We start from the raw sequence: 14,825 nt of genomic DNA on the forward strand, positions 1-14,825 counted from the left end.
CGTGCTGGTCATACTGTTCTGCAGACCAAGTCTGAGCAGCTAGAAACGCAACCGAATTCAGCTGTACATTATTGTCCCTTAGTCCAGGGTGCCATGGCTGTTTATGTGAACATCTCTACTCAGTTGTGTCTTAGAAATACAGAAGATATCAGCATGCTGTACCTTCAGAGTGGATGGGAATGATGTACGTTCGAGGCTCCCCATGAGGGCCATCTTCATTGTGAGAGTGAGTTTCATTAGATCCAATCACCTCAAACTTCAGCTTATCTGGGGTGCCGTGAGACACAGAGACATTTATCTCCAAATTCTCCCCCAGCTGCAGAGTGTGAGAAGCTAATGCAGCCTGAAGACCAGATACTGGCTCAATGAAGTGAACAGCAAAGCTCGCAGAGATCTCCAATGCGGTTGTGTTGCTGGATGCTCGGATTTCCAGCTGATGTATCCCTGGGCCTAGCAGCTCTTGAGTGGCACTGTCCAGTGTCAGATTGTGAGGGACAATTCCTTCCTTTGCACTGGATTCAGCGAGTGTCATGTTATCTGCTAATATAATGTAGGACACACCATTGCCTGCAAAAAGACAGTTCAAAGTTTCTCACAGCTTGTGTAATAGGCCATCCGGTTCTAGCTGCATGTGCAGCGTTCAGGTGTTTATAGAAGAGTCATAAGAACACTGTGGCAATACAGGATTTTGTGCCCCTCCAGGTTCCTTATGGAAGTCTATCATGTGTTTTCTGCTGGGAGTGTTAGTGCACTCAAGAGAATTCAAAATATGCTACTGAATTTTATTTTTTAAGCATATATGTGGCTGCCAGGAACTTGAAGTGAGAAAAAAATATGTATCAGCAAATGTTACCAGCTCAGCATGGAATCTTCTTACCTTCAATCAGAGAAACATTTCTGTAGATTCCTAACTTCAAATATGGATATATTCCTACTGGCCTCCTGTGGATTCATGTGAGTAAAATTATGCTCATGCTTTGTCAGCTTTTTGTGGAAGGAAAAAGGATTCATACTTATGTTTGAGATCGTGTAATAGCTCTGAGAAAGAACCCCTCCAATAGAGCTGAGAGCATTCAGTTGCAGGAATGCAACAATTAGAGGGAAAGCATTCACTAAAAAGAAGTATTGTTTTGCATAATGAAAATCCTGCTTCTATCCCATGGGCAGCATAATATTTAGCCTGCTGTTTAAATCGTGCAGAGTAATTAGCCTCACCTCCATTGAGTTCAACTTGAATCGACAACAAGTCCCCATACAGCGTACGGCAGAACGAGCTGTTCCCAGTTTCATACTGGCTATAGCACCCAGTAATGCGCAGTTGATCCATCTTATCTTGAACAGTCACCCGCTTCTGTGCCATCACATGCCATTCGCTGGTGGTGCATTCCACAGAAAGAGTAAATTCTCCAGGAGATGAATATCTATATGTGACATTGCTGACCAGTCTAGAATAGAAAGAGAACAGCTGCTTGTTGTGGAAGACTGTCCTGGGAAGCCTTATGTGCTGATAGTCGTCACAGTTCCCAAATTTCTGACCTGACTGAGCTCTCCTGCAATCACTGTAATCCCTCATTTATTTACATAGATTATTTGGGGTTGAAGATTGTTCCTTTGTTCCAGCTATGGTGTCATTAAGGGTGAATATCAGGGGTGGTCATTCTCAAAGTATAACTATTAGGATGGATACATTTTCTATGAAGTAGGTACATTACAGTTCCATAACACGTGGCATTAGATCTGGCCTGTGTGTTGTTGGCTTTGAGCACAGACATATGACTATGCACTTTAGAACGGGTAACGGTGCCCTTAATTTCTCTATTCTTGATTTTATTCCCAATTTACCATCTCTTAGGTGTATCTGTGAAAGCTGAGGCTGCTCAGCATTTTGTTAGAGCAATCCCTTGCTCTTTTTGTATTTTTATGTGCAGCTGCTTGTGTACTTGCTTATGCTGGCAAAACCATCTCTTCCCAAAACCACCTCCTGGATCTGGTGTAGCTCTGGTCTTGATAGCAATAGGAGATGAATGGATATGAAGAAGTCTGTGGTAGCTGCTATTATTACTAACAAGCACAGGGAGATGGTAAAAAGAACTGAAGGGTATCCTTCTTGAACAACATACACTATGGAGGGCAAATAAGTAATATTCCTGACACTATTCTCTCTGAACTATTTATGTTCTTGCCATGGTATCACCTAGTAAATGCAAATAAAGATCAGGACATATTATTCTTGATATTTTTCATTTGCTGTTGTATTGAAGAAAAAGGTTTCATTCTAACTGGACTTCAGAAAAATGGCAATGACAAGACCAGACCAGAAAAGGCAATCCCTGTAAGAATGGGTATCAAACTGGACACAGAAAACAGATGAGCGTGACTGCCGGCCATTTAGTAGGTGAAGGAAAAGGGCTTCCCAGAAAAACAGCCAGCCTGTCCTTAGAGCTAGCAAACAGATTTCACTTAAAGGTTCACTATCAAAGATTTTTTTTCCAGTTTCTTAACAGCTGCAGGCCTGTGTCTGTAGCTCTGAAATAATTTCTGTTTCTTGTATGTTACTACTTTTGGGGTTTTGTTCTTCTACTCTTAGTTTTCTAGTTGACTCAGGTAGGATTCCATAAGTGGACAAATAAATTTCTAGAGCCATTCTCTGACACTCATAGCACTAGGGCAAAATCTGTTTTTTAAATCCAGCAGAAAAATGTTTGATCCTTCAAAGATACAATTTTAATGCAATTACAATAAAAGAAAAACTCCAAAATGCCATTGAATTATTTTAAATGTTATTTAAAAATACTCTTTAGGCTTAAGAAAACAATGCTTGCCTGTTTCTTTGGCAATTACTGACATGTTTTCAGTAATTTTGTCTGCTTAGGATCTGGAATAAATTCCCTCAGTAAGAAATGTGAATCATATTAAGCAGAAGAAAGATTGTGGTTGGCAGCGTGACATAAAATTTTGTATTAATTTCAGAACAAGTTTCTGCAGAATCCAAGTGTCTTGTATGTAGGGTCTATTATTAATCTAGTTAATATTTGACATCTCATTTAAGATACTTGACAGTCAATAAAATGCAAGCAGCGAAATTCACTGGTTGTCTGATGATACATGAAGGATATATCTTACGTTAGAGGGTAGTAAGGATCAATAGCGTGGCCATCTCCAGTGCTAATGATGCAGGAAAGGTTGCCAGAGTATGGAGAGAGCAGCCAGTTCAAACTGACTGTGATATTTTCAAAGACAAAGCATGTATCTGTTACAAGCAGCTGCAGACCTGTAAAACATAATGACAGAATTCAATGCCATTGCTTGTCTCCAATTTTTACATAATTCAATTAATTTTCATGTACTGAGAGCAGGCCTTCTCCAAAACTGAGTTGATACTCCTGCTAATTTGAACGCATTAGTGGTGTGAGAAGGAGCTGATTCTTTTCCGTAGCTACTGGTCAAGATTCTTGTTGGGACATAATTTCATTTAAATGTGTTTTTCTGTTTGAATTCCATGGTGTTGTGTCCTATTAAAAACCCTCAGGAAGGACAGGGAAGCTATATTTTTGTGCCTGTTTTTAGTGGTCACCACTCTTTCAGGTTCTTCCCTGATGATGGAGCAGTGATTTGTAGGATAAATATCAATGGTCACAGTTTTACAGCAAAGAGCAGAACAAGCTTTTGGTGTTGACAGCCCCCTCCCACTTACCTTCCTTGCAGTGGTACTGAATAGACAAATAGCTTCCAGATGCTGGACAAGGGTCTCCATAGAAAATGCCATCCGCTGCCACCTGGCAGGCCTGAAGACCATGGCACTGGCCTGGAAAGAAGGACTGTTTTATATGAACTAGTGGGTTTTGTCTTTGACTGTCACAACAGCTCAGATGAGAGAAGATGACAGAAACAAAAAGGGGAGGGGGAAGAATATCACATCGCTGATTTCTAGACAACCTCCCACATCACTTTGAATTTAGTGTGTTGCTTATTGCCTGGTACAAAGCTGAATTAGAGGGCATAAAAAAGGAAGTTATGTATTTGGTTTAATTTTGGCTGGAAGCCCAAAGAATCACCATAGGGACAGGCTGTAGTCACTGTTTAGTCTGGCAAGCCATGGAGCGCTGTAGCTCCAGCAGGCTGTGTACTGCAGGCAGCAGCAGATCCCTTCCTGCCCTCCTGTCCCCATGGGTGCCAGCCCTTTCACCCCTCCTGGTTTGGAGGTAGGTTTGTATGGGTGTGTTCTCTTCCATCTCTGTCAAATCTAGCACCTCACATTGAGTTCATCGGGGAGTCTGTGTGCCCACATATTTTCTTTACGCAGTGAGAGGAACCCTTGTTCTCCATTTTCTCCCCTTCCCCTTCTCTGAATCTTTGCTCCTTGCAAAATCCCTCCTTTCCATCCAACCTGGGAGCCTCCTCCATGTTAGTAGTTCTCTGTGAATCCCTTCATTTTAGGAATAATCCACTTTCCTATTCACTAACTCTAATGAAATACAAGAGAAAATATTTTAGGGACCAGGGACTTTGGCACATACTCTACGCTTCTGCCGAGCAGTGCCATGAGATACTACCTGCTACTTCATCTGTGACACTGATCCAGCTACAGTCTTCATCTGTATCATACTGGAGGGGAGTCTCCGATACACAGTAGTGAGGGGTCTTCCGTCCATAGAAGCTCTCTCCAATTTGAATAACTTCTCCTGATCCACACTGTACAGTGGCATTGTAATTATCACAAGCAATGCTCTTGCCAGATTCTAATAGGAGAAAAAAGAATCAGAAATAACTCTTTGAATTTCTGATAAATCCTGCTACAATTCTTCTGCATATCCTGCTTTTTTTTTATCTTTCTTTCATTTTCTCCCTTTTAAACAATTAAGAAAATGAAAAGAAAAAAAAAAGAACAAAGAGTAAAGTATTTTTCCTTTTGTAAAACCCAAAGGAATAGATTTATGGCTTTTACTGCCTTTAAAGAAAAAAAAAAAAGAACATTTTCAGTAAACCAAAATATTTTAATTTAAAAAAAAAACATATTTTTGTGGAAAAAACTTAGCATTTGTTTGACCTGCAGTACTGGAAGGTTTAAAGTTACTCCTGATTTCTGAAAGAGCCTTTTGGCAGTGTGTGATTTGCATGATATTCAGGTAATTGCTCTGGAGAATAGTTTGCATATTAAATATGGGACCTGATCCCATTTCTGCTACAGAGACACCTTTGTTCCTGGGTGATATTTGGCTGACTTCATTCAGCAGAACTGCTCAAATGAGTAAGGTCATATCTCTAAATGCCTACATCTCATTCTTTGATTAATCTGGGACAGTTAATTATCTCTCAGAATTCTTAGTATCCTGTAGTAATCAGGATACTTAATACCTTGGAGAGGAGGATGCGAAAGACTGCTCTCATATGGGAGTGTTACAAAAGAATGTTTTTGTTTCAGCTGTCTCAGGTTTAAATACATTGTCCTCCAGTTGCTGGTTTGATCATTGCCCTTAAATACCTTGCCTAACAGTGCCAGTGTGTGCACACTGCAGTAATTGTGTGCTATTGTTATTTAAAGGCTAAATCTAAGCCTGGCTGTAACTATAGCAACATGATCAGTTTACAGATTAGAACTCTCTAAATAAGCTTGATAAAAAAATTTGCTGTTAAATTCTAATGCGGACTATCATCTCGTGCATTTCTTTGTTCTTTACTTTGTATAGAGTTCCCATAGTATTTGCTGTCTCAGCAACTTTTACTTGGAAAAATGTGCAGACCTGGTTTGTGTTCCTGTGTACAAACCCTGGTTCAGTAATTATATTTTTCATACAACAAATTGCTAACTTACGGAGCACCAAATGGCAGAATAGAAAAAATAAGAATTAATAAGAAGGAAAGTTCTTACTTTTGTTGAGGAACACTAATGCTAGGATAGATAGCCAAAGGAAGGGTGAAGGCAGAATGCAGTCTGGTTAGTTTTTGTACACACATAACTATCTCAGATGATCAAGTAGATGAGTTATCAGTATTCAGAGGTATTAAATTCCAACAGTGGTACCATTTGGAGCTACCTCTACATTCCATTTGAAGTTTCAAACTCAATGTTAATGTGAACCAAGCCTCAGAGCAGCTGGGTGTGAAGGTGTTAAGTATCGCTGTGCCTGTTTTACAGAGACAAACTGAAGCACCCACAAGTTTCGGGAACTTCCAAACATTCTACACCCAGAGAAACTAATGAAAATATTGTCCTTGTTTCTTTGGGATATCGGATCTAATTCCTTGCATGCAAAGAGGAGTCTACTCTGTTATTGAAATATGTATGTGTATTAAAGGACATGGGCTGTGGATACTGAAAACAAGGCTGTAATTGCCTCAATCTGTTCTCAGTTTCTTGGGTAATGGAATGATGGATGTAGCGAGGACATTGTTGCTCAATAATGCAAACACTCTTTGAATTTAATGGGCTTTAAGTTAGATCCTATGGTAACAGATGATAGCTTCCTTACAAACAGACAGTTGTCTACTGTGGCTGTAATGGAAAAATAATTTTAGTCTGTTTTTGCAAGGAAAATAAGCTTAAGGGATTGCACTGTCTGCCAATTTCACGTCCCCCAATCATTGTTAACGTTAGTCATCTTCAGCCAAATTTGATGTATAGATATAAGCCTCAAAATACCCTAAAATTTCATGAAAATTAATAGCTAGGTAAAAGAGCTACATCAGTGCCTCTATTAGGAGTAGGGATTATAACCTGATGTTTATTTGTTCCATGATGTGGGATTCAACTGTCCAGCACCTACGGCTGGAGCTCTGGAGCAGAACTGCAGGGGAGGGAGCTGGGAGAGGGAAAAGGATTTGCAGGGAAAAGGATTTGCAGAGGACGTGCTGGGGATGTAGGAGTGAACTGGGAGTGCTGAGGAGGAGGGTAGGGAGGGGATGTGGAACAGAAAATCAGGACAGGAAACAAAACTTTATTAGTTTTGCTGATTGTGGAACGACTTGTTAATTATGTCAGAAGTAGTACAGTACTGGAGCAGAACAGCAGCAATTCTAGGGCTTGTGGTAACCTGTACTCACAGACTGGATTCGAAAACTTTTTATATTAGTGACCCGAAGCCAGACTGTCCTTCCCGTGCTCATGACCTTAGTTCTAGCTACAGTTCAAAATGCTTGGCTTATGTGCAAAGTGCGAGGAACACAAATTCCCCTCCTATCTATATGTTGAATGGGACAATACTGTCAGCATTCCTTTCCAGGACTGTTTGTTCCAGGTCATAATTTAAGGGACACAATGTCTGTAAATTTTCTGTCTGAGCACTGAAATGCCACCAGGAAGTACAAGTTCCTGTCTGCTGCCTTATCCCAGGGAAGGCCTCAAACTTCACCTGATGGAAGGGTCTGAGAAGAAACAAGAAAAACTTGCTCTCACTTTTGCTTACTCTATGCTGCTAGGAGTGGTGTCTCTGAAAGCCTGGCTGTATTTTTGCTTCAGTGACAAATGGAAATTATTTTGGCACATATTTATGATTAAGAGTATGTTTACAGGGTCCCACCTAGCTCAGGTACTACGGTGTTGTGGGAGTTTATTCTTGCAAACATGCTCTCATGCACTACTCAAACTGGCTTTAAACTAGCTAGCTTATGTCTGCTGTAGGCATGGACTGCTACACATTTAGATTTACTCTTGGATCCACTTCTATTTTACTAGCCCTTTATTGGAAACCTGGACCTTAATGGCTAGTTGCTGAGCCCCTACATCTCTCAGCAATTCCAGGGTTCTTCTTTCTTTGAATCAGATCTTACATCAGCACACTAGAAAAAAGAGCACCTGCTGGGGTTATATGGCTTCTTGCTTGTTCACTTTTAATAAGCTCTGTTAAGTTATTACGCAGCCACTTTGAAAGTAACAAGGCAATTTATGCACAGTTGTGAATGTGGCATGCTCACTTCTCAGTTCCAGCTGTTATATATCTTACCAAACTCGCAAATGAAGTCAAATTCCTGGCTGCAATTGTCAGTCACACCCCACTGATACTTGGCATTCTTCAGGATGTACCCGCATGTGGATGAGAAGGGAGATGGCTGATCCTTGTACCAGTTACTGTAGCTTATGTTTGAGGTGTCCAGCCAAATCATTGACCCTGCAAACAAAATAATCATGTCCCAAATGTTTATTTTCCACAGTAACACCATTACAGAATCAGAGCCTGCAGAGCAGGACTGTATCCCTATTCCTGCTGAAGCAGAGGTGGTTTTGTCCACGTAGGGATCTTCAATTACATTTTATATTTAACCTGATATAACCACTAAAAGAGACACCACCTCTTCCCCCTGCACTTCCAGACTCAAGATTCTACCATTTCCCTTGCATCAGATCTTGCAGCGCTTCCTAACGCGGAGAATTGGCTCAGCTGGCTCTTCCACTGGAGACCTAAACCCAGCACATTTTTTTTTTCACTGGGTCAGCAAGCTGATCTAATTCACTGTGTGCTCACACAACCGCAAGATCTGATGGAAAGGGTGACAACATGCAACTGGGAAGTGAAGCAGGCAATTAAAACATCTGAATAGAAATCTGAAGTTACAGCAACAAAAGACAGTGGCTTTTCAGCAGAAGTCTACAGAGGGACTAATTGCATTTGTTATCATGTTAAGTGAGCATCATGGGCTGGCACATTTTTAAAGAAGACATGATTTCAAAACCACCTACCGTCAGTAGTTTCATTCAGCATGGAGTTTGAGATCAGTCCTATCCACCATTCCTGATCCTCTGCAATGTGCTTTTGCAAGAACTCTTGAGTTTCCTCATTTTCAATAAAGATGAGGTGCCCTCCTCCTCTCTCACACCAGCTCTGGGCACTTGTGAAGGAACGCTGGAGTCTCACAAACTCATAGCACGAATGGTTGAAAGCTACCTGGTACTTTGAGCAAGGGATTCCTTCATCCACGGTTGCTTCCTCCACAGCCAAACATACAGCAAGAGAAATTAGAATGGCGATCCCAAGCCACATTCTCAGCTCAGTGCCCTGTGTGGCACTCGTCTTGCTTAGCACACCACCACGCTTTTTTCTGCCTTCTTCAAAAGCTTGGGATGTCATCCTTGTCGTGTCATCAGCCTTTCTCTTTCCTCTTTGCTGCTTGCGACAGCAGCAGTGATAGAACACGGAACAAATCGCTTCCAATATATAACAGTGATTGTGTCTGAGGATACACACAACAAGAGTTGATGCAAAATCACTGCAATGGCCATTGTGAGGCCTATTGTATAAATGTCTCATTCCATGTGAAGTCAGTTTGAAGAGAAGACATTAGAATATTGCTTTCCTCATGAGCAGAGGAGATAAAGTTGATATATGCTGCTGTTGGACATGTGGGAAAGTAAGATAAAGCTCCTACATCGAAGGCATCATTGTATGAACATAAAAGCTGGATCAAAGAGATACAATGTAAAAATGGGAGGAGAATGAGGAAAATGGAAATACAAGGAGTTATGAGATAGGAAAACACACAGTGCTCTTGTAGATACATTTCATTGGTTTAGGTTGCTTTATTTTTAATAATTATTATTTGAGGTGCTTCTTTTGGATGCTAATTTTTTGAGGTGCTTCTTTCAGATGCTAATGCAATGTCTGTAACTACTGTATCGTATTAATCCTGTCCACCTGTTTACACATAGGCAGCTTAATCTCAGCTGACCCAAGTAAGCTTTGTTTTGAAGCATTGTGTCTATTTAGAATTCCACACCCCAAAAGAAATGCTCCCATCATCCCTTAAAAGCTAAGCTGCTTAGCTATATAGATCTACAGTATTCATACCTGCTAGGAGGCAAAAGAGAAGGCCAAAAGTTAAAACAGTGATTTAGAAAAGATTAAAGTATTGCCTTAATCATCAGAACTACTTGGGAGGCCTGTGTGCACATTCCAAAGGCTGCTGATGGACTTTGGGAAGGCAGCCCAGCAACATTTAGGAGCTGAAATCCCTAAGTGCTTCTGAAATTCCTTACAAAAGATACCAATCAGGTTTATAAGGCCACTGGATTAACAGAAATACAGTACAAATACGGATCTTTAGCTATTGCAATCTTCCTGTTCTTGGCATTAACGCCATTGAATTTGATGCAATTATTATTAATTTATACCACGATAACCTGACACTGAAAGAGCACGCGCTTATATTTAGACGTGGATCAGCGAGCCAGCTACTGCATCACAGAGATGCAGGAAACAGGGATGTTTGGTTGAATTCCTGCATTGCAGAAATGCCACCTGCGTCCCACCATTGAGCTGCAGGTAACGCACATATCACAGTACACCAGTCCCGCTCTGCCTCTAAAGATTTCTTCCAAAGTATACTATGTGTGCTGCATCCAGCAAGCGTTTAAGAATAATCTTCAATCTAAAGTCCTTTCTGGACCTCCAGTTCATAGTCACTTTGCTCAGCTGGATAAGGAGGACTATGATCAGGGTTTTCAAGATAAAGTTCATGGTGAAGTGTTTAATGGGTAGGATAATTGCGGGGGAGGAGAGGAAAGGGGAAGAAAATGCACTGTGATGGAGGGATAGACACTGTGCTGGATGTCCTCTCTCCCACTGCATTTCAAAAGCAAGACTTATCTCAGCTATAGAGCCCTTGGAGCAGATCCCACAGTTATTTCAGATGGATTGATAGGGAGCAGCTGAGATGTGAATATTCGGACTGGGTTTCCCATCACTGGGGGAGGCCAATCCATATTGTAATTAGCTGATGGATCTGGCCCAGTCAGTGCCCAGTCATCCATCCCCTTCCTGGAAGAGACCATATAACTATGATTACCAGCTCGTTCTACTAGGGATGTCTGCAAATTAGGAGTCCCTTTTTGGGCTGCATACAAAACTTCATGGGCTTCAGCCTGGGAACCCTCAACCCAACTGATATTCAAGCTCTTGCAAAGGTCAGAGCTGAGGGCAGCTGCTGTTCAGTTAGTTGGCCGCTGTATATTTTCGTGACATTTCCTTCAGAGTCCTTCTTCTTGGGCCATGCTGACTCGCCAGGCTTTGCAGAAGCTGGCAGCCAGCCCTCTCCTTTTGTCCTTTTAGATATGAGAAACACATCCTTTCTCTGAAAACATGGGTATGATGAAGGAGACTGTACTTAAATGTATCTGAGTCAGTGATACAGACTATGCATTTCCAGTAGGTGCCATTGATTCCCATCTGTGATGAATGGATTCTGTAGCATCATCCAGTTCTTTCTCTGCAACTGGAAGTTTGACTACATGCACAAAGTGCTAAAAATGCCAGAGCTGGAGGTGCCGCAGGCTATCCTCTGTGAATCTGCTCCAAAGCCATTGAAATTAATGGAAATCTTGTCTCTGGCTTTGACAGATACTGAAACAGGCCCTAAAAAAGAACAAATAATGTTTGGAAATGTCTACAAATAAAGCCAAGCTCTCCAAGTGAGTCTACTGTTGGCAACTTCTACAGCAGTGTGAATTTTTTTCCTCATCTACGGTTGCTATAAGTAACTCTTCAACTGCCTGCAGCAGATGGGGAATGGAAGAAAGACAGTTTCCCTCTTTTGCAGTTTGTTGACTTCATATATTTCAGTGCCAGTAGAGCAGTCTGTCAGTTTATTCTGTTTACCACAAAAGAAAGAAAAGCATTTACAGAAAAGAAAATACCGCTTTAAAAGCATCAAAATTAGCAACTAGGGTCCTCAGGAAGAGACAAAATTCCTGAAAGCCCTTTTCACTCATAACTGAAAAATGGCTTGATTTCAAATAAACAGTGCTCCTTGAATTTACTATTTTGTGGGAAACATGCTTTTTATATTTTTCCTCAACAGAAAGACATTTTTTTTAAGTAGTTCTCTTATGCCAGAAGTCCACATGGAAGCTTCACAGTATAATCGTTTATTAATTTTTTTTTGCTATTTGCCTGTGTGTAGCTGGCTGAAATGAAATAGTTTATGAAGTTTCTTAAATATCACAAATGTTAGTGTGGAAGAGACAAAATGGTGCACCTGGCTGTGTAATCTCATCTTGCATGTTTCAATAGGGAGTCGTAGAAAGGCTTAATTAAAGCCTCTCTCATTGTCTCAAGGGGGTGGTTGGCAATTACAGTAAGTTTTCTGCTGGCTGCCCATGGGAGTGTGACTGACCCCTAACAGTTATCGTAAAGCCACACCAGGATCTGCAGGGAAGTGTCAAGCATAACATCAGCTACATAAATTTTGGATACACCAAAACCATTGACTTGCTGGGTTTTGTTTGCCTTTTGCATAATTCTGAAGAACTGGGGCAGACTCACAAAAGAAGAGGCTGTACATAAGCATTGGTTGTAAGGAACCTTGAGCCCTTTGCATATAGCCAAGGCTTGTTAATCCTTGTTCAGTTGTGGCTCTGTGCTGGAAAGACTGATGTAGCAACCACCCCTACAGCACGTGTTCTGGACCAGTGACTTAAACTAAAACATATTCACCAGCTAAAATAAGGCTTGCAAAGCAATTGTGTTTTGCAAGCTTTGACTAGAAATTAGTGACAAAGCTTTCTCAATATTTTCACACCCTCACTCCAAGCTGCGATAAAGCTATGAATAACTCCTTTGTTTGTGAACTCTCTTGCCTCTGTTGGAATAAGTCTTTCGTTTTTCTTAGAAATGTTTTAGGGGGCCCTGCAGATCTCTTACAGAGTCCTAACTTGCCCTTATGAGTTACACCAGATGTTGGCCATCAAGAGAAATTTTCTTCAGAAAAGCATTATGCTATATGAAACATCACAAAAGACAATGACGAAGGATTTATTCCTGGTTTTCAAATGGATCCTTCAAGGTTTATTAATTTGTTGTTTTTGATGTACATAGAAGCTGTTGAGTTGAAAGAAATATGAAGCATATTTTGTTTATGATGCTGAAAAAGTTAATAGGTATTTAAAAAAATGATGGCCTACACTAAGATTCTGTAAGGGAACATCCTAGGTGGTGTTCACCACTCCCAAAAATTGAATCCCAAATTGAACCCCTTAAAACCAGCTCAGTTTTGGTAGCCAAATCTCAAAGTACTGATAATTACTAATTTATATTTTTTTTTAATCCAAGCTTATATATGTAAATTATATGCCATTTGGAAAGTTTAGCTTCATATGCCTAAATTCTTACAGAAGGGGCGATGAGCACTCAGTGCTTATCTAACATATGTAGATGTGGTAGCCTTGCCTTGACACCTTTGCAAATGCCCCAAATTAGGCACCGAGCACTGGATTGCAAGTTTTGAAAAATACAAGCCCAAATTCTTGTTCAACATAATCAATAGCTCAGGGCACCCTGAATCCAACTGCAAATTTCTCCATGACCAACTATCATGAGAACATGCTCATTCACAAGACTTTTTTATTTCTGAACTTTATTGTCCCAGACTTGGGAAAAATCAGTTCCAGAACTTCCCTGGGCTGCTGGTGAGCTTGGTGCGTAGACAAGGAGGAGGGGTATGGTGCCACCACTGACTTCAAGGTGGTCCTGATTTGTAACCCTAGTGCAGATCACAACTGCATCATGACAGCCTAAGAATATCCAGTGATTCAAAAGGCCATCACAGCACAGCAGAATAGCTTGACAATCCTTAGTAGAGGAGAGAAAGTACTAGATTTGAAGAGTTAAGGAAGTGAAGAGCTGCCAATGGGAAGGAATAAATCACACCCCTGTTCATTTTGGCTGTTGTTCATTTGCCTTGAGGAACAGCAAGGAAATTTACTCTACAGGAGGATATTGCCATCTTTACATTCCTGAATATTACTGAATGTAATGTATAGATTTTATCAGGAATTGAAATATATGTATGTTCTATGAATTGAATAATCATATAAATGGAAAATTTATTTATATTACTTTAGTTTTGAGGTAGAAAAAAGATGATTTTTGGGCATCATTAACGAGATAAATCATGAGTGGTCTATTTTAGTGTGTCACCTGCACTTGCGCTGTGTGCAGATCTGCCTCTTGAAAAGATCTGTTTCATTATTACCCAAATAGGTAGGAAATACCGAGTCCTGCGCAGGCTGTCTGGAAAGGGAAGGAGGAAAGCCCCTAGGTACACCTACATCTTCCATCTCTCCGGCTGGCTTCCATCTCTCCATCTGCCAATTAGTTTAAGAAGGTGGGTCACAATCACATTTCCTTCCTTCCCGCTCTCCTGTGCTGCTTGCCCTGACAGTGAGACTCGGTTCTTTGCTGACTCAAAACAGTTTGTTTTTATTGTTGCTCTACTGTCTAATTTTCCATGTGGCAACACAGCAAACTTAGCAATGCCCAACCCTGCCAAGTTGCAATTTTGATGGTATCTTGTTTAGAAAAACAGGGAAAACAATTCTTATCTTTATAGGGTGCAATAAATAAATTAGACGTTCGTTCCTGGCATGATGGGGTCAGGATAAAGATAAATAGGACTACATTCAGGAGTTGCTGGGTTGGACATAATTTCTCTTTATAGGATGTGTATGGCTACCTTCTGGCCCAAATGTTGCCTGGACAAGTCCCTGAGGATCTTCTTCTAGGAATTGTCCGTTTGATAGCATCTAATATTGCCTTTGGGCTGCCATACAATTGATGCCTCAATACTTCCCTCTTTCCCAGCTATTTCCTATGGACTTTTTGCCTTCCACAGGAGAACTTTGACTATTGGCTTCCACGACATCTTTGACTACGATGACGATAAGTGTGCCCCAAAAGAACATGAATCAAGCCAGAGTTATTGATTGCTAAGGTTAGCCTTGAATTCACATAGCAAGTAGCAGAACTATCAGAAGCACCTGCTGACACCTCATGTGTTCTTATGATCATGACTGACTAAGTGGTACAATTTAGATGTGCCATTACCTTAATATCTTAATA

At 40.7% G+C, this 14,825-nt stretch overlaps 1 protein-coding gene across 1 annotated transcript in view; it reads right to left on the minus strand.

The window, feature by feature from the left end:
* The window catches only part of PKD1L2 (polycystic kidney disease 1-like 2), a 41,010-nt gene extending 31,948 nt beyond the window's left edge, over positions 1-9,062 (minus strand). Inside the window, exons 1-7 of the mRNA XM_014942142.1 lie at positions 8,675-9,062; positions 7,941-8,105; positions 4,554-4,739; positions 3,695-3,805; positions 3,124-3,271; positions 1,216-1,445; positions 163-567 (exon numbers count right to left, since the gene is read on the minus strand). Of these exons, the coding sequence (XP_014797628.1) occupies positions 163-567; positions 1,216-1,445; positions 3,124-3,271; positions 3,695-3,805; positions 4,554-4,739; positions 7,941-8,105; positions 8,675-9,062 (1,633 nt within the window). The remainder of the gene's footprint in view (positions 1-162; positions 568-1,215; positions 1,446-3,123; positions 3,272-3,694; positions 3,806-4,553; positions 4,740-7,940; positions 8,106-8,674) is intronic.
* Positions 9,063-14,825: the final 5,763 nt, after the last annotated feature.

This window comes from Calidris pugnax, unplaced genomic scaffold, assembly GCF_001431845.1.
Source record: "Calidris pugnax isolate Ruff unplaced genomic scaffold, ASM143184v1 scaffold28, whole genome shotgun sequence".
Lineage (NCBI taxonomy): Eukaryota > Metazoa > Chordata > Aves > Charadriiformes > Scolopacidae > Calidris > Calidris pugnax.